The sequence below is a fragment of the Acinonyx jubatus genome, chromosome B3 (genome assembly GCF_027475565.1).
Source record: "Acinonyx jubatus isolate Ajub_Pintada_27869175 chromosome B3, VMU_Ajub_asm_v1.0, whole genome shotgun sequence".
Taxonomy (NCBI): domain Eukaryota; kingdom Metazoa; phylum Chordata; class Mammalia; order Carnivora; family Felidae; genus Acinonyx; species Acinonyx jubatus.
Window position 1 is genome coordinate 139,167,913 of NC_069386.1, and position 20,084 is coordinate 139,187,996.

The following is a 20,084-nucleotide window of genomic DNA, read 5'->3' on the forward strand; positions in this document are numbered from 1 at the left end:
AGTGTCCGGTTCTACGAGTTGGGACAAACGCATATAGCTGTGGAACCAACACCCACAATCACGCTAGGAGCAGGTTCATCGCTAAACAGTGAACTCGGAAGGTCTTGGAAGCAAAAGTCACCTGTCAACACACTTTAAAAGTACTTTCGCTTTTGAAATGACACGTCCCTCATCTGGAATCGCCAAGCAACACCCTGCAAGCGATCCTACACGTGCGGCTACGCGGCGGGGGTGAGGCCGCGCGGCGAGTGTCGCCCGCTACCCGGCGGCTCCCGTGCCCCGACGACAAGCGGGGCGAAGGCGGAGTCGCGGCGCCCGGCCGGAGCCGAGAGGAGGAAGAGTTTAAGGGCCGGAATGACAAACTCCAAAGCACCGAATTCTTCTCCCTAGTAGGGCGCCGAGCGTGTGGACCACGGCCAGGGCGCGTGGGAAGACAGATGACCTATTTTCAACGCCTGTTTTTATAGCTGGAAAGTGAGAGAGAGAAGCAGGGGCTGGTCCCCGGGCGCACCTGACGTTTGGGGAGCGGAACACAGAAGCCACACAGCCTTCACCCGGGCGGCGGCGGGGAGGGAAGGAAGGAAGGAAGGAAGGAAGGGAGCGCGGGCCGGCCGCACGCACAGCCCAGCCGCCCAGCGCGAGCCGGAGCCGCCCGGGCCCCACCCGGCGGGCGCCCAGCGACCGGCGCTCCCTGCACCTGCCGCCGCCTCCGGGCCGGCCGGACGCCCCCGAGGGGCTGCGGGCCGGGGAGGGGGGACAGAGGCCGAACGGCGCCCCCACCCCCGACCCGCCGGCGCCCCGCATCCGGCCTTCCCGCCTGGCCCTAGGGGCGCACACCGCCGCCCGCACCTCGGGCGCCGGCCGACCGGCGGGGCGCGCGCAGAACCTGGGCCGAGGGGCGCCGGCCGGGGCGGGGGACGTCCTCACCGCGCTCGGGGGCGGCGGCGAGAGTCTGCCCACGAGCCGCGCGCGCCGGGGAACCGCCGCCCGCACTCACCTGCCCGCTTGCCCCTTCGCGCAGCGGCGGCGGCGCCACTCTCGGGCCCGGACCCACCGTCCGCCTCAACCAAGCCCCAGGCGGCGGCGGCGGCGGCGGCGGCGGCGGCCGGACGGGAGGGGCGGGACGGCGGCCTGAGACGGCCCCGCCGCCGCGGCCCAACCCGGCTCCGCCCGCCCCCGGGCCCCGCCCCCGGGCCGCCGCCACCGCCGCCCATTGGCCCGCGGCTCCCACGCACGGGGGGCGCCCGTCAGCCAATCAGAAGAAAGTAGAGCTCTCCCAAGACGAAAGTGTCGCCAGTCTCTTCCCGGCCCCTCCCCACGGGTCAGCCGTCGCTGCAGGCAGGAGGAGGAGCCAGCCCGGGGGCGTTCTATTTCGGCAGTCCCGCCCCCCCCGGGGCGAGAGGGAATTCGGGAGCAACCGAACGTGCTAACGGAACTTGGACGCGGGAGGCGGGGCCCGAGGCGCCCTTTCTCCAATCAGCGCCTGGCGTGGGCGCAGCCCAGCCAATTGTGGCGCCGAAGCTGGCGGGGCCGAGGCCGTTCTGGCCCGCAGGCCCAATGGCTGGAGAGGAGGCCGTGCAGTACGGTTAGGGGTGGTTGGGCGGGGCCGCGCCCGTCGCTGGTTTTTCGTCGCGGACGCAGCGAGATGACGTCGCTTCCCCGACATTCCACGTCCAAGATGGCCGCGGTTGGCGAGGAGAGACGTCGCTAAGGGGCTTGCCTGAGGCGAGGGGTGAGTGACCGACGGACCGCCGCTCACCTCCACTTCCCTGGAGGTCGGAGTAGGGTATAGCCATTTATCTCCGGCCATTGGCGGAGTCTCTTTTTCGGGATTCCGCCTCGCTCCGCTATCCCTGGTGCAAATCGAAGTTAGCGGGCGACGGCGGGGCTGCGGGTTGGGCTTCGAGAGAGTGTATGAGACACAGGAGCGGGGCAGGGAGGCCGACGCGGACCCTAAAACAGACAGCAGCCCTCGAAGTGAGGGGCGGCTAGGATTCGGGGACTTTCTAGCAGATGGGGAGAAGGGGCGGGGGGGGGGGCGCGTGCTCTTAAACGCGCGCGCAGCCTCTAAGCCGCACAATCGCAGTGTACCTCTATCTTCCCAGTTTATTTCGCAGTGTTCTGGTCCCTGTCGAGGTTAGGCCTGAGACTTACTCTACTCTACGTCTGAGGTACTCCGACTTTGGAGTCTGAAGAACCATGTAACAGGGTGGGACTAGAAATGAGGAAAAGGAACTTCCGCGATTAGGTTCGTTCTTGCCGAGACGTCGTCTTTACCGATCCTCTTCTGGACTATTTGGTTTGTTATTAAAGCAGTTGTTCTTAAGAAAATTGAGGCGTAAGTCTGAGGTTGTCTGAAAGTACTTGGACTGTTACCAGCACCGAGCACGGTTGGTAACGCTCCCTAAACTTGGACTGCCAGTTAAACCGAGCTTTCGCGAAATCATCTGACGTTAGGCGCGACTTCTGAGAGCAGTTACTTGAGGGTGATCTCTTGTGGTTTTAAAGTAAACTTGATAGTAATTATGTATCTCGTTCTAAATCGCTCTTTAGATGTATCTAGTATGGTGCTTTTCATTTGTAGGCGCTCATTAAGGGTTTGTTTGAATGATGTTGCTAGAATGAAAACTCCATGAGGGGCTTTGTATCCTCAGCACCTAGAACACTGGGTGACGTATTGTAAGCTTTCTAGATTGTTGAATGAACAATGGATGGATGATGGTAGTAATGGTGGTATTGGTAGACATTTTGGTTAAGATCGTTAGCGGCTTTAGATTGCTTGCTTGTTAAATAATCTTGACGGTAAATGTAAGAGTTATCCAGGATTATTTTATTTTATTCACAGTAACCACTCTTAGTGTCTAATTTTCAGGGTTTTTTTTTTCCTTTTGTCTCATTGTATTGTAATGCATCATTCAACCTTATTTGTTGATTCTTGCATAAAATATAATGGGTGTTTCGTTTTGAAAATGTAGTTTGCACCAACAAGCAATAAGGAAACATTCTAATTACTAAGGAGGTCCTTACATTTTCAATGCCACTTCTGAAATTGAATGTCGTAAAGAAAAAATGGTTTTAGCCTACCTTACCTAGGGAGATAATGTTTGAAAGCAGTGAGTTCGCTGAAGAAGAAAAATGGTTTGTTTGCTGTCTCTAAGAATTGGGTGAGGACCAACAAAATGAATAGGAAGTTCAAGGTAATGGAGGAGAGCATAAAGAACTTCAAATTGGATTAAATTCATTTCATATTTTTAGGGTCAGATAAATGATATACCGGCATACTTGCAGGTAAAATTGTAAAACCACTGCTCATAGCTTTTGAGGAATCTGAAAACAACAGTTAATGGTGTAAGACTGGAATCTGGTAAATATCTCAGATTTTGCAGAGAGCAGTTAGGTTGATGGCTCTTGGATGCTAGAACTTGTTACTCTATTTTAGAGCCTTGGTTTTGTGGGTTTTTTTTTTAATTTTTAAATGTTTTTATTCATTTTTGAGAGACAGATACAGAGTGCAAACAGGGGAGGGGCAGAGAGAGAGGGAGACACAGAATCCGAAGCAGCTCCAGACTCTGAGCTGTCAGCACAGAGCCCAATGTGGGGCTCGAACCCACAAACCATGAGATCATGATCTGAGCTGAAGTCGGACACTGAACCAGCTGAGCCACTCTGGTGCCCTGTGTTTTAGAGCCTTGTTGGGAGAGCAGAAAGAGTTTGTGAGTACTTGGGAAAGGAGAGCTCATTCCCTCAAACTTCAGAGTTTCAACTAAAAAAAAAAGCCAGCCCGATGACATATGTCTAATTACTTGTCCCTCGAAGTTTGCTACCTTGGTGGTGAATGAGGGATTGCTAGGCATGGGTCCATTTAGGTTTCCTGAGGACACTGAATGTATCTCTCTTCCTGTCCTAGTAGACACAAGAGACACGTGTACACTGGCTAAGGTCTGCTTGGGTGGATTTATGTCCATTGAAATTACCAAACCCCAAATGATTAATGGGTTGATGTCAGCCCGAAGACAGGTGTTTAGAGATGAGCTGTAGGGCTCTGGTCTTGCCCCTACTCTGGTTAGCACCTTTTTTTTTTTTTTATTGCCAACTTTAAATATATGAGGCATACTCCTCACATTAATAAATGTACTCAAAACCTGTAGCTATAAAGAATTTTTAAAGGTTGAAACAGTAGGTCAAAATTAACAAGATGTAAATTTGCCAGGTCAAATCTACAAAAGTTCATTATGCATATTTGAGACGAGGAAGACCAGATTTGGGGGAAAAAAGGGGGGGGGGGTGTGGATTGTAGGATGTAATGTTCCATCTGTGGAAGCAAAGTGGAGAATCTTCCCCAGATTGAGGGAAAGCGGTATTTTCATCTAACGACAAATTGTGGCTGTGCCATTTACGACCTTTGTGAATTAGGCAGGCTGTTTCATGTCTCTTTGGTTCTGGTTTCTGCACAATAAATTGTGAGAATAATAAAATACAGCTTGCAGGCATCCTGTGTCTCAGTGGACGCACAATGGACGTGTTGCTGAGTATTGGTAATCTCCCTTCCCCCACTTACTATGAAGATCGTGTAAACAGCATTTTCCATTTTGGTTGCTAATGTTTAGGGGTTATCTTGAAACACTAAAAACCATGTTGAGAAAATAGAGATGTTTGTTTACCCTGGAGAAGAGAAGGGAATGGGAAAATTGTCTTCACATTTGAGAGGCAAACAGTAGACAAGGGAAAGGTAGGGATTCAGGGAGTTGTTGAAAGGCGGAAAAGTCAACGTTAAGACTAATACAAAAATAAAGGTGAACACTAGTTAGTGAAAGCCAGCAATGCCATAGGTAAACTATTAATGTTTTGTAATACTAATTTGTAAACTATTAATGTTCATTAATGAAAGTGGCCAAATGAAGGTTAGTGAGTGACTAAGTATTACTTATTTAGAGGGAATTTCTGTACTAGGTCAGAAAATTGAGTAATGACCTTCACTATTGCTTCCAACATGTAGGTGTCCAAATTCTAAACTTGAAAATGCATTTCTTCTTTCATCGTTTAAAATGCTATATCTAAAGCACATTCCTGGAAGATGTTGCTGAAAAGCTTTGACATGCCGCTTGTTTATTGAGAGATTTTTACTTGTGGTGCTCGTAACCCTGAGCCATTTTCACAGTAATCATAAGCTGCTAATGAGAAAACCTGTAACTTTAGGGTCTTGTGAAAAAATCAATAAAGGGTAATAGGAACAGGGGTGTAGAACTGAGGTATGGACTTTTTCAGGGGAGTGAGGACTGTTTTGATTCTATTTATGCACATTTATTTTCACTTTCGTGTATTGTTTATTTGGCCCCGGAGTCTAAAGGCTCTCTCTCTCTCTGTGTCAAAAATAAATAAACATTTTACAAAAATTAAAAAATAAAAAGGGGGGTGCCTGGGTTGGTTGAGCATCCAACTTCAACTCAGGTCATGATCTCATGGTCCATGAGTTCAAGCCCTGTGTCGGGCTCTGTGCTGACAGCTCGGAGCCTGGAGCCTGCTTTGGATTCTGTGTGTGTCTCTCTCTCTCTGTCTCAAAAAAAAAAAAAACATGAAAAATAATAATCTAAAGGCACTATGCTGGATTATTAGCGTGGGGTTTGGCCCCTGGCAGCAAGGTAAAGCAGGCAGAGTATATCTGTGGTTTAATAAAACCATGTAGGGAGCTTGTTTTCCACTCCTATGTCCCCCCCACTGGGTCCCGTCCCTTTTCTTCACTCCTCCCCTTTCCTCTCAGCACAGGCCTTCATATTCTATGGGGAGGGGGTAGCATTTATTTCCTCCCCCTTAAGTGACTTTTTTTTCATTATCTTCCTCAAACTTTTCTTTCCCTCCTGTTTCAGAGAAAGAGCTTCCTCCCTGAGGTTAACTTTTTTACTATGCGTTTTATTATCCTTTGGCCATTTAACCCCTCAGTGGCTTGTTCGGCCTCCTCTAGTGGCTCCTTCCCTTCTTGCCTCAGACATCTTTCACTCTCCTCTCCGCTGAGTAAACAAGAACCCTGTTTCATAGCCTGTTCATTCCTTTTCACAGTCTCCCTTCTGCCCCACCGTACTTGTGCAAAGGTTCTGCTATTTACGTACGTGTGTTTCTGCTTTACAGAGACAGTTCACATACCACACAAATCACCGATTTAAAATAGCGTACAAGCCAGCAGTCTTCAGTACGGAGTTGTGCAAACATTCCTATAGTCAACTTTCAGTGACTCTAAGAACTCCTCACCAAAGTAACCTTTCCTTAATTCTTTGTTCTTTAAATTTTCTTCAGTGTTTGTCACTGTTAACTGCCACATCTGTCTCACAGCCCGTGTCCTTTGGTTTCTCTTGCAGTTGAAGTTACAAGTTTCCTACCTCTTGGACCATCCCTTCCCTTTCTTTCCTTTGGAGATTTTTCTGCTTTCTCAAGTTCAGTCTCCAGACCTCTTTTTTCACTTTCCATCCCTCCGCCTGCCACCATGAATTTAGTTGTCAGTTCTGTATGGAGGAATCCCAATAGATATGTTCTTCCAGACTTCAGTCCTGTTTCTAGGTCTGATAGGTATTTCCATACAGATGTTTAGTGGGTTCTTCAAACCTAATATTTTTGGAACCCAAATTCTCCCTGCCCCAGGCCCCACCATCAAAACTACCTCCTTCCCCATTTTTCTTTTTAGTATTACCCTCTCTGTCAGGCAGACAAGCTTGAAATCATCTCTTGCCTTTATTTATTTATTTGCATCACAGCCCAATGTGGTTCTTGGCTTCTTGTCTCAGCATCATCTTGAGGGAGGGGGACAAGCCCTCATCAGGCAGTACTTGAACAGCTACTTTAGTCTCCTAACTTGGTCATCTCCAAACAGCCCCTGCCTCATTCTCTGCCCCCTTACCATGCCTTCTTGTTTTTCATGGCACTTGCCACTCCCTGATAAATAATAACATATTTGTTTCTCTTTGTCTCTGCTGCTAGGACATGAGCTTCCTAGAACATAAGCTTCAGGTAGGGCAAAGACCTTGCATCTCCGTTCCTGCTGTGTCATTGAGGCCTGGCTCAGAGTAAATACTCAGCAAATATTTGAATGAGTAACTACATGCACAACTGTTGGGTCGATATATCTTAAAGTAGATGTTCCCAGCTAGTGTGCTGTGAATACATTACAGAGATTTTGAGATGATGATTCCCTCAACCAGTTGGCCAGTTGCTTTCTGCTCCACAAGAATGTGCATGGATGTTTGTTACTATTATTAAAAATGAAAAACTGGAAATATCTCAAATGTCCGTTCACAGTAGAGTGGATAAGTAAATTATGTTTTATTCATAGAGCACTGTACAAAAGAGTTTCTCAACTTCAACACCGTCAACATTTTGGAACAGTTACTTCCTTGTGGAGAGTCGTTCTGCACCTTGTAGATGTTCGGCAACATTCCTGGCCTCTACCCACTAGATGCCCAGCAGCAGCTCCCTAGTTATGATAGCCCAAAATGTCTGTAGACATTGCAAAGTGTTCCTGAGGGACAAATTCGCCCCTGGTTGAAAACCAGTGCTATACGGTAATGAGAATGAACGGGTACTGCTCTGTGCAGCAAGGATGAACCCCACAGACATAATGTGGAGCAGAAGAAAGCCATTGTGAAAGAGTGATATTCTACCATTCCAGGGTCCTTCAGAACCCTGCGAGACTCGTTGCTGGGACTAGAGGTCAAGATAGCAGTTACCTCTGGGGGAATCGTGGTTACAAGAGGAAAGAGGAGAGAGTCCGGGATGTCTGTAGAATTCTGTTTCACAGCTGGATGGTGTCACAAAAGCGTGTTCACTTTGTGAAAATTAGTAAACCATGCAGTTAAAGTTAGCGTGCTTTTCTTTTTGTGTGCTGTAATGCACTTATACATCGTGTTAATTTATAAAATCACTACTCATGCATAAGCAAGCATTCTTTGGCTGCTGAGAGAGACTGACCCAGAGGGAATAAGGGAGACCCAGTCAAATAAGTGGTCTTACTTGAGTTTCCCCCACATTTTATAAAGTGAAAGAAGGGTACAAGGACTACTTGTTTATCTGTGGCCTAGACTGGACACATGTTACCATTTTACCACTTTACTATGTGAACCTGTGTTTTAGATAAGCCATTTGAAAAAAGTTGCAGACATGATACTTTACCCGGAAGTACTTCATTCAGCCTGAGAATAGTCATTTTTGTATATAATCACAGTATCATCACTGTTACCCCTAAGAAAATTAATAGGCCCTAATAGCCTCTAGTATAGAGGCCATATTAAAATTTCTCTAATTGTTCGAAATTTCTTTTATAGTTTTTTTTTGGTTTTGTTTTTGTTTTATGAGGATCCAATCAAGATTCATACATTAGTTTGAGCATTATGCCTCTGTAGTCTTTTGAAATCTGGGACAGTTCCTCCCATCTTCTGTATTTTTCATGACATGGACTTCCTTGAAGAGACCAGGTCAGTTGTCTGGTGGAGGGTCACATTTCTGGATGTGACTAAAAGTTTCCTTGTGCCATTTGACTTGTTCTTCTACTCCCAGTATTTACTGTAAAGTGGAAGTTAGGTTTAAAGTCTCGGTTGAATTTAGCTTTTTAGATGGAAGAATACTACATAGGTGGTTGATACTTCTTTCTATTGCATCATATCAGGAGGCCACATAATAGCAGGTTTTCACCCTATTAGTGATGCCAGGATTGATTGCTTTTGTTAAGGTAAAGGTACTTTTCTTCCACATTAATTAACACCAGTGCTAGCAAAGTAGACTTTGCTATATATATACATAAATTACAGACTCATGGATTGTTCATTCACTCTTTTACAGTCATTGTTATTTTTCTTTTTAATATTCAAATTCCCTGAATTTGTCCAGTGAGAGTCCACGCTGGCTCCTGTGTCTTTTTAGAAGCTTCCATTACTCTTAGCACATCTCAGGCAGACCCCTATCCCAGACTGGAAAGGAGAAAGACCGGTTTTTTTTTTTGTAGAGGGTAACTAAGATTTGGACACTGATGTGTTCCTGACTATAGGAATGTCGTTGCTCCTAGATACTTGCGGTGGACAGAGCTGGGATGTATGTGTATACATATTTTAACCATGATTTTTGTGTTTTCCATTAAAATTTAACATTACAGGTTTTCCTTAACCTTTGATCTTATGCATATGTTTACTTTGAACTGAAAATCTTGATTCCTAACGACATCAACATTTATATCTCTTTGCTTTATCCTACGGTACACATACACAAACGGGTTGACAGTGAACAATAGTAATGCCAGTACCAACAAAGTATTACTGAAGAAGTTTAAGATTTCCTTGCAGTTCTTTTGTGCTTAGAATATATTTCACTCAGGATGGAACGAGATCGGGAATTACTTGTAATGGTTTTCCGTGTTTCATGTTTGGTATACACTGGGTTTATTCTGAGTTTTAGGGTTTGCTTTTTTCTTTTTAGTGTTAAATATTTACATGATTCAGAAGTCAGAGTTGCAGAAGGACTCGCCAGCCAACCCAAAAGAGCCGCTTCCAATGGCTATATCTGGAATAGTTTGGGCAACGAAGTAAATGACGGTAGTATTGGCTTATGATTCAAAGAATGAAACAAATACCGATGAGTCCATACTAATATAAATAAGTGATTGAATAAATACATGAATGAGGGTGAAGAAACAGATCTTTCTTACAAAAGAACAACTAATGTTGAAGAAAGGAAGGAAGGAAATAGAAAGTCACCATTAGAACACCACAGTAATCGGGTCGCCTGGGTGGCTCAGTCGGTTGAGAATCTGACTTCGGCTCAGGTCATGATCTCATGGCTCGTGAGTTCGAGCCCCGCGCTGGGCTCTGTGCTGACAGCTCAGCACCTGAAGCCTCCTTCCCATTTTGTGTCTCCTTCTCTCTCTGCCCTCTCCCTCTCGTGTTCTGTCTCTCTCTCTCTGTCTCAAAAATAAATAAACGTTGAAAAAAAATTTTTTTACAATAAAGAACACCACAAGAATTGTTACAGGCAAGATCCTCAGATGAATGCTAAAATTAATGGGCGAAACTTGAAGGAGAAAAGGGGATAATTTGCTTAGTATTTTGCATTGCAAAATATTTTCCCCAAAATGCTCACTAATTACTGTGGTAGTTAGAACATCTGTCCTCACATTCATTGATACTTCTCCTTCCAGGAGATGTAGCTTAATTCCCTGCCCCTGAGGGTAGGCTAGGCCTTGTGATTCATTTCTAAGGAATAGAAAATGGAAAGGAAAAAATAGTAACTTACAGTGAGAAACCTGGCAAGACCCCATCTTAACCAAGTGGTCATGGTTTATATGGATAGTAGGTTCTGGTATCTGATGTGGTGAGATGAGATGAGAAGGGCACTTCACCTCTGTGGCATTCTTCCCCAAAACTCCAGTCTGTTCTTGGGGAAACATTAGACAAACCTAAATCAGAGACATTTCATTCTGCCTGGTACTCTTTAAAACTGGCAAGCTCATGAAAAAACCAGGAAACGCTGAGAAACTGTTACTAGAAGATACTAAGGAAATAAGGCCCCTAAATGCAGTGTCGCATCCTGGATTAGATCCAGAACAGAAAAGGATTTTTGGAGAAACTCAAAATTTGAGTCAAGGCTGTAGTTCAGTTGTACCAAAATTAATGTCTTCATTTTCGTAAACATACCATGGTTGTATAAGACGTTAACATTGGAGGAAGCAGAGTGAAGGGTATATGAGAATTCCCTCCTGCCTTTACAACTCTTCTGTAAATCTGCAATTATTTTCAAATAAAAGGCTTCTTAAGTCAAAGCTGTGGGGGTGATTGGGTGGCTCAGTTAATTGAGCATTGACTCTTGATTTTGGCTCAGGTTATGATCTCATGGTTCTTGAGATCTACTTGGGATTCTCTCTCTCCCTCTCTTTCTCTCTCTGCCTCTCCCCTGCTCACGTTCTCCCTTCCTCTCTCTCTCTCAAAATAAAAACACATTTAAAAAAAAGTCGAAGCTGTGTAAAAAGAGATCCCCAAAGTATTGCTCCCATTCCTGTCCCTTCCATTCTGTTCTTCCCTGTTCCCTATTGGTAACTTTATTATTATTATTATTATTATTATTATTATTATTATTATTATTAGTTTAAAAACCAAATTCAGATGTCTATTATTTCTCCTCTCACACGGATACTAACATACCACGTACACTATCCTGCATCCAGCTGATCCTGGAACTGTCTCCTTACCAGGACTTAAAGGGTTTTTTTAGTCTTTTTTTAATACCAGCATGGTACACCATTAATGTTCATGTTAGCCATATTTTCTTCAGCCAGTGCCCCATTGAGGGACATTTGGGTTGTTCACAGTTTTTGCTATTATAAGTGACATTTTCATGAATAATCTTGTGGATACGCTGTTTCATACTTGTAATGGTATTTTCAGAGTAGTTTCTCTGAAGTGGGATTACTAAGTAAAACAGCAAATGCATATGTAATTTTGTTAGATATTGCCAAATTCCCCTCTGTGAGAGTTGTTCCATTTTGTGTTCCCACCAGCACTATATGAGATCGCCTGCTTCTCCCTGGCCTTGCCAACAGAGGATATAGTCACACTTTTAGAGTTTCTGCCAGCCGAGAGTTGAGAAATGTATCCCAGTATGACATCCAACTCTGAACTCTTCATATTTACTGAGCATCTGATTGTGCACTTTCCATGTTTACTTAGGCTTTAGGTAACTGACCTCCCCAACCTCCAGTCATTGCCCAGTTCTGTCACACACACAATTACAAATCAGTTGAAGAAGATTACTTTTTTCCTGGTACTTAATTTCTTCCTGGTGGAGGAAAGATCCATTTGTAGGGCTTCCAGGTGCGAGGAGGAGGAGGGGTGCATTCAGCCCTGCCAAATCCCCTTTCCCACTAGAAATGAGGCAGCACACAGAAGAGGTTAGGCTTCCAGATTCACTGATGCCTCTGGCCCGGAACTGAGCTAGTGAACCGCTCTTTCCTTGCCGACAAGACCCACCTGCTTCTAGCTGCCTCTTTAAAGTACTTCTGCGACCTATTTGAGAATTGCTCTTCTCTGATGAGTTTACAGACGGTTTACATATTCCAGTGGCCTCCAGATGAGAGTCCTTGTTTTCTGTTTTCTTTGCTCAACATGATGCTTTTAGAAAACCTCTTTATTCTGAATGAAAAAGAAGAGGATGATGGGGTGCCTGGGTGGCTCAGTTGGTTAAGCATCCGACTTCGGCTCAGGTCATGATCTCACGGTCCTGCTTCAGATTCTGTGTCTCCTCTCTCTGCCCCTCCCCTGCTCGCCCTCTGTCTCTCTCTTTCTCAGAAATAAAAAATTAAACGCTAAAAAAAATTTTTTAAAAAGGAAAAGAAGAGGATGAGAAAAATGTGTTTTTAATGTTCATTTATTTTTGAGAGAGAAACAGAGAGTGAGTGGGGGAGGAGTAGAGACACAAGGAGACACGCAATCCAAAGCAGGCTCCAGGCTCCGAGCTGTCAGCACAGAGCCCGACGCGGAGCTCGAACTCATGGACCGTGAGATCATGACCTGAGCCGAAGTCGGACGCTCAACCGATGGAGCCAGCCAGGCACCCCTTGAACATCTTAAAGGAACTTCTTTCTTCCCTTGTGGACCACCTCCTTCTACCCACAGCCCCAGAATCACTGCACCCAGACATCTGATTTTTATTGCTCAGTTCAGTGACTTGTGCAGATTTGAATTCAGCCAGTCTGGTGGCTCTTCTAAGTGAAATGAAGTAAACTGAAAAAGGGAAATTCTGATTGGGTGCTGAGTGGAAGAGATGGATAATTTTGGAGCATAAATCTTTTTAGGGGGTTAAGACAGGCCTGGATTTTACTAAAGAACGGAATCTAGACCAGCATGAAGGGATTGAGTCTACTGAAGAAAGGCAGAAAGGAAAGTGAGACGGAAATGCCCTTCCTTTTCAGCTGCTATGAAATTTGGGATTTATTATACCGTGGGTCACTTATGTGTTAAATTGGCTTTGGGGCTGAGTCTGAGCTTGTAATGGTCAATCAGTAGTGTTGCTTCTCTGGGAAATTTTTTTAAAGTTTATTTATTTACTTTGAGAGGGAGTGCGCAAGCAGGGGAGGGGCAGAGAGAGAGGGAGAGAGAAGCCCAAGCAGACTCCAAGCCCTGTAAACATGGAGCCTGACATGGGGCTCCATCTCACAAACCGTGATACCATGACCTGAACTGAAATCAAGAGTCAGACGCTTAACTGACTGAGCCACCCAGGTGCCCCTCTGGGAAATTTTGATCCAAAATCAAATATAATCAGTGATTGCACACTGTCTTTGATGATCCGGATTGTTTGATGTGGAGTATTCCTTTCCAACTTCGCTGCTCCTTCTCTTTCTCTTAGGATTCTAGCATTTTCAGAAAATCTTTTGGAAAGAACAAGTCTACTTCAATAAATGAAGGAGAATAAAGAAAACTCAAGCCCTTCAGTAACCTCAGCAAACCTGGACCACACAAAACCATGTTGGTACTGGGATAAGAAAGACTTGGCTCATACACCCTCGCAGCTCGAAGGACTCGATCCAGCCACTGAAGCCCGGTACCGCCGAGAGGGGGCTCGGTTCATCTTTGATGTGGGCACACGTTTGGGACTGTATCCTAAGTCTCCTTGGAATCTGTTATAGATAGGCTCCCCACCTGGATACTAAAAACAAAATAGGTAGCACTGTGTCTGTACTGAAATGGGTCTTCAGTATTTCTATTTCAATTTTTTCTGACTAACTTGGCTCCTCAGGGGTTTTCTGTTTCCTGTTTATCCTTTAAACGTGTAGACTCAGCCATTGGGTGAGTGGCCACCAGGAGGCATGCCCGGTGGTCACCGTTGAGGTGTACCTAGAGGTTGGGGAAGCCCTGCCTTGTTAGAAGTAGGAACTTCAACTTGCTAATGTCAACTTGTCAGAGTCCTGAAACCCTGAGATCCCCATGCTTTGCCACCAGAGTGTTTAAACGCTGATTTTGCTGTTATTGTTTGCCTTTATGTTTCCACATTTAACTAAGAGCATAACTTGCAAAAATTCTTGGTCAAGTCCTTAACCAGATCAACAGACACTATGATACCCTGGCAACTGGAATAATTTATTTTCATCGCTTCTATATGTTTCATTCCTTCAAGCAATTCCCAAGATATGTAAGTGTTTGAATTTTATTATAATTTGCTAACACACACGTTACTCTTTTCACAGTTTAGTGGACTGTTTATAGTCTCTTTTTATTCTGTTTTCCAGAAAGTATTTATTTCCGTGTAGTACGTGGTGTCCATAAATAATCAAGTTTGAACTTTTATTTTTTCCAACTAACTATATTTAAATCTTATTTAAGCCAGGGTGGACCACGATCGTATTGCACTTTGTGTGGACTTTACTTCCTTCTCACACTTCACAAGATGAATTTGGGCTTCTAAGGAAGACCCCAAAAAAGGGCAAGATGGAAGACAAGTTCTTTATGCCATATCACTCACTCTTTAGCTACTCCTTAAACATGCAGAGTCCGACAGGAAACCTGCCGTGAGTAGCCAGGATAGGTGGTATGACATGTACAAAACACATGGTCCATAGTAAAGCCGTAGGAGAGGTGAGGAAGGAGGGCTGGAGCATCCAAAGGAGTGGTTAATTACATCTTAGAGGGCTCAGGGAAGATGCCAGGGAGGAGTTGCCGGCAGTTAGTTAAGCCTTGACTGGAAGTAGGGCTTAGAGGTGCTGAGGTGGGACGGAGCAGTTGGTCCAACAGGAACTGGCATGAGTAGAGACACCGGGCAGCGTACTATTCTGTGTAGCCCGGCCAGGGAGGTCCGTGTGGCAGGAAGGGAATGGCGGGGCCCGGGGTGGAAAGGTAAGCTGTATCGGACCATAGTGAGCCTCGGTCTTCGGACCAGGGAAATCTGACTTTAGTAGGCAGACTGAAGTTGTGGAAGGGTTTTTAGGAGGAAGATGACAGAAGATTTACTAGGAAATTAACGTGTTGGGGATCCTTCCTCTTGCTCAGGTTTTCCCCAGTTTTGTACACATGTCTTCCTCACTGGTCTGTAAAGCTCTAGAGGAAGGAGCCTGTGGCAGAGTCAGCTTTGTGCCTGGCACAGCATCTGACACCTGCCGTGCTTGGGGTCCCGTGGAGGAGGGGCACGGGGGGGGGGGGGGGCGTGGGAGGTGGGGGCTGGCGCAGGCAGAGAATAGTCGGAGGCCAAGCTGTGAGAGCGCTGCAGTGGGGTAGGGACTGCCTGTGGATCCAGGCGGCTGGGGCAGGGAGAGAAAACGTGGGCGGTGGTATATGGATGGGTTCCACGGGAAATGTGTTTAATTGTGCTCTTTTTCTGCAGCAAAGCTCACTGTTCCGGGAGCCATTATCTTTAAGACTGCAATGTAAAAAGAAAGTTTGTTCCTATGATTCTTTTCCTTTCTGGCATCTATTTTGTTTACATGCCATTTTCTTTGGAAAATTCAATTTGAAATAACTTACGAAGCCAAATTGGGAGTGGGTGTGTGTACGTATACAAAATTTCCTTCAAGCTCTTTGAGCGTCAGAGTATTTGTGAACGAGTAAAAGGAAGAGAGGAAGATAGGAGAATAAGGGGACCGGGTTATTGCGAAGGCCAGAACTCCTTGCTGCTTTCTCCTGTGAGCTTTGTTAACAGTATCTCAAGAGCTCTTACCTCCCTTGCAGGTGACAGGAGCTTGTTGTCTCTTTCTGGCTGGGAAAGTAGAAGAAACGCCCAAAAAATGTAAGGATATCATCAAAACGGCTCGTAGTTTATTAAACGATGTACAATTTGGCCAGTTTGGAGACGACCCAAAGGTAAGAATCTTAACTTCCTGCCTTCAGATCTTGGTTCCTCGTGGTAGTGTTGTGATAAGGTTCCTCGTGTGGCCCCCGTAGCTGCCAGTCCCTCCCCCCTCCCCACCCCGAGACCTGAGAGGGCTTTGTGCAGAAGGTCCTCCTTCTCGCCTCTGTCAGAGAGGAGGGAAGATGAAACGGCCTGCGCGTAGGGAGCACCTGCTGGCGCGCATGCCTCACCCTGAGGACCTGGAGGCAGCGGCACACGGGATGTGAGCAGAAACCCGCTTGCTCCCGTTAGCGCTGCTGGACCCGGACGCAGCTCAGCCTCGTCGGCCCGACCGTGACGGGAGGGCCGCGTCTCCAGCCAGCCCCTGAATAGGCGGAAAGCACAGGCGATAGACGGACGTGTGCCCATGTCTGCTTACGCTGTGTGTCTTTCCACTTCCTGAGAGTGTTGGGAAGTATTAACATGGGCAGCTATTTTCAGACACCCAGAGGTTGCTGTTGGACGCGCCGTCCGTTCTGGCCCTTCCCCACAATCCCTGCCTCTGTCAGGAGACGGTATTGGAACAGTTGTAGAGCTGCTTTTAATATGTTTATTATGTTCGAAAAAGACCACTCTCGGAGCCCCGTAGTGGCTTTCCTCCACCCCTGACTCCTGTCAGGTTCCCCCCACCCCGTTGTAACCCTGATGGCACCTGTTTGCTGTGCTTCACAACACTTAGTGCAACTGCCGATTGGATTTTTTTTTAATCTATTTGTTTCGAGAGAGAGAGGGAGGGAGAGAGAGAACTCTGAGAAGCCTCTGCTCTGTCAGCATGGAGTCCGACACGGGGCTCAACCTAATGAACCGTGATTCGTGACCTGTGCTGAAGTCGAGTTGGACGTCTAACCAGCTGAGCCACCCAGGCGCCCAAAGGTGGTTGGATTTTAATCAGATAATCGCACAGAAGAACTCTCCTCCGCTGTAAGATCTCTGACAGCAGAGACCATGTCATCTGTTGTGCCAGGTGCCTGGTACAGTGGCTGGACAGAATAGGCACCCAGTAGATACCTGTCGGAGAAATGACAAGCTCCAGAGCACAGGTAAAGCCAGGCTCACCAGGATGAGGAACTGGAAACCATTCAGTCTTACTTTTCCTCACTAGCTGCTGTCGCCCGCCACACAGTTACCCTCTGTCTACCAATGAGTATTTATGTTGGTCTTTGTAAAATGTGTTCGTTTTCCTTCCTGCTTTGAGGAGTTAACGGGCCCAGAATGCTTTTGCATGTATTGTAGTTGTGATTAATACTAATAGTTTGTAAGTACTGTCAACATGGGTAACTGTCCCTTGAAATGATTTATAAACCTGTTCACCTGTTTATAAGAATGTGCATCTATTAGGAATTCTCACAACGATCAAAAGGGAATTTAAGGGGCGCCTGGGTGGCTCAGTCGGTTGAGCGGCCGACTTCGGCTCAGGTCATGATCTCACGGTCCGTGAGTTCGAGCCCCGCGTCGGGCTCTGTGCTGACAGCTCGGAGCCTGGAGCCTGTTTCAGATTCTGGGTCTCCCTCTCTCTGACCCTCCCCTGTTCATGCTCTGTCTCTCCCTGTCTCAAAAATAAATAAAACGTTAAAAAAAATTTTTTTTTTTAAAAAGGGAATTTAATAGAAGTAATGTAACTATCAGATACCTGTGGGTATCGGATTCTTACAGAGTAGGAGACAGTTGTAGGAACACGTCGTGGGCATGTGGCAGCACCTTGGCGTGTGTTACCCTAGGGTGCCTTTGGGGAAGTGCCCTTTTACCTCCAGCTTCTACCCGCTCTACCTTCAGATCAGGAAACGAGACTTGATCAGGCACGGTGAGGTAGGAGTTCTGCAGCTCCATTGCCCCAGAAGAGAGGAAGAGGGAAAGGGTCACGCTATCCATAGGAGGCGAAGGGGCTTTGAAACCCGCCCCCGTGAGGAGGAGAAGGGGCTTTGACCTTCACCCGCCTCTCCTTTCTATCATGTGCGGTCTTCCCAGAGATGATCTGGGGGTGCAGGAGCCAGAGGAAAGCACCCCGCCTCTGAGAGTAGTGAAGACATTGTAGACACGACCCCCTCTCCAGAGAGGAGAGCAGGGCCGTTCGTTGGAGGGAGGTGTCATAAGCAGGAAAAAGAAGGTCACGAATCACGTGGGACTTTTCTACCTTAATTAGCTTGGCTTCAACCGTCTGGTTTCCCCCATTGTATTAATTTCTCACGTGTTCAACAAATATTTGTTCCAGCCACCGTGTTAGGCACTAGACCCAAAACAGGTGGCAAAGTAGACGTGGCCTTTTCTATTCTCGTGGATTTTATATTGAGTTGGGATAGATTTTAATCAAATAACCCTATGACCAGCTGATTATGAGCTGTGACGAATACTATAAAAAAGTCACTTAAAGTCGAGATGAGGGCGTTCAACCTGGGAACCTGGACAAGTCCCCCAGACAAGTGTTACGGGGCTGAAGGAAGGTTCCCTGAGGAACGATGTTTGCACACAGACCTGTAATTACCCCATTACTTGAATGTTTGAAACGCAAAAGGGAGGCCAGGCCGCAGGCTATCCTGTAATACCAAATGGGCCACGGCCTCAAAACCTGTAGGTGCACTTGGTGAAAGCTGTTTCTAAATTCAGAAGACACGAGGAAATTTCTGGGAAGCAGGTGGTAACAAAACCAGGCAAAAACACCAGCATCAGCGGGATGTCTCCAATTGTGGGAAAGTTTCGGAGTTTGTAGAAAGCTTTCCTCAGAGAATGCTTGCAGCACTAGGGTAGACGAACCTTAGTCCCGCCACACCGTTTGGAATAACTAACCGTGAGAGAATGGTCTGCGTTGTCTGAGGGGAGGCCATACGTCAGCGCAAAAGCCAGCGCCCCCCCCCCCCCCCCCCACCGCCCGGTCTGCTCTTTCTGGGATTGATGGGCTCGTGCGCCTGTTGGTGGGATCTGAGCCCCGTGGCAAGCCCTCCCTGTGCGAACGAGTGACCCTCTGCTCCTCTGCCGGCACAGACCGCCCTGGCCGTGGTGCACGCTGTCTGAAAGTGCTGTGCAGCCAGGCTGTGCAGAAGCGCCTGTCTGTGGGGGCGCCTGGGTGTCTCCGTGGTTCAGTGTCCGACTTGGGCTTAGGTCACGATCTCACACTTGGTGAGTTCGAGCCCCGCATCGGGCTGTCAGTGCAGAGCCTGCTTGGGATTTTCTGTCCCCTTCTCTCTGCCTCTTCCTGCTCATTCTCTCTCTCTCTCCCTCTCTCTCTCTCTCGATAGTAAACATTAAAAAAAAAAAAAACTTTTTAAAAAATTGCCTGTTGGGGCGCCTGGGTGGCGCAGTAGGTTAAGCGTCCGACCTCAGCCAGGTCACGATCTCGCGGTCCGTGAGTTCGAGCCCCGCGTCAGGCTCTGGGCTGATGGCTCGGAGCCTGGAGCCTGCTTCCGATTCTGTGTCTCCCTCTCTCTCTGCCCCTCCCCCGCTCATGCTCTGTCTCTCTCTGTCCCAAAAATAAAGAAAAACGTTGAAAAAAAAATTAAAAAAAATTGCCTGTCTATGGACGTTGACTGGTTTGAGAGCACAGTGACAGGGGAGAGTCCATGTACAACAGCAGCAGTAAAATAAAATGTCCAGGATTAGGCCTGGTAAAAAAAAAACTGGAAACCATGGCAGGTTGGGGAAGGAATTGAAAACTGCTGTGAAGGGAATGAGAAGATTTCAGTGAATAAATACACGTTTGATAGGAAAAGTCGGTGTAGTTAAGAAATCCCCATTTTCCCTAAATTGTCCTCTGACTGTGAGTCCCCAGTCAGAACATCAGTAGCTTCCTTTTCTTCTGGACTGGTGCTAAGAAAAAGGGTACTAAAATGAGGCATGGGGGTCTCCCGCGGGACATCGCTTCCAAAATGAGCAGCAGCAGAAGGAACAATGTGCCAGAAAGCGCCATGACCATGGGCAGCTTCCTCGCTATGCCAGCTGCACCTGTCGTGTGCCCGAGGACAAGGCCATCAAGAAATTCACGACTGGAAGCACAGTAGAGGCGCCACCATCAGGGACATTTCCACAGCCAGTGATTTCAATGCTCGTGTGCTTCCCGTGCTGTATGTGAAGCTACTTTCCTCCTTGAGTTGTGCCGGTCAAGGCCAGGCAGGCAGGCTCCGTTCGTGTGGAGCCTGCGGAAGGACCATGTCTTCAAGGACCAGCGCCCCACGTCGACCTGCAGGTGCTGCCCCTCAGGCTCCACGAAAAGCCCACGTAAGGAGCAGAGTCCTTGAGACTGAAGAAAAAGT

General features: G+C 46.9%; 2 protein-coding genes across 4 annotated transcripts in view; one reads left to right on the top strand and one right to left on the bottom strand.

Annotated features, from left to right (window-relative positions):
• The window catches only part of SETD3 (SET domain containing 3, actin histidine methyltransferase), an 80,516-nt gene extending 79,360 nt beyond the window's left edge, over positions 1-1,156 (bottom strand). For both annotated transcript variants that reach the window (XR_003422732.2, XM_027066589.2), the window contains exon 1: positions 998-1,156. The gene's annotated coding sequence lies outside the window, so the exon portion shown is untranslated. The remainder of the gene's footprint in view (positions 1-997) is intronic.
• A 144-nt stretch (positions 1,157-1,300) lies between these two features.
• The window catches only part of CCNK (cyclin K), a 29,845-nt gene continuing 11,061 nt past the window's right edge, over positions 1,301-20,084 (top strand). The window contains exons 1-4 of one of the 2 annotated variants that reach the window (XM_027066591.2): positions 1,301-1,732; positions 13,372-13,620; positions 14,073-14,154; positions 15,684-15,815. In XM_027066591.2, coding sequence (XP_026922392.1) covers positions 13,424-13,620; positions 14,073-14,154; positions 15,684-15,815 — 411 coding nt within the window. In that variant the 5' untranslated portion in view covers positions 1,301-1,732; positions 13,372-13,423. Of the gene's footprint in view, positions 1,733-1,761; positions 1,787-13,371; positions 13,621-14,072; positions 14,155-15,683; positions 15,816-20,084 lie in introns of those variants that run through there. The other variant, XM_053224921.1, reaches the window with a different exon arrangement.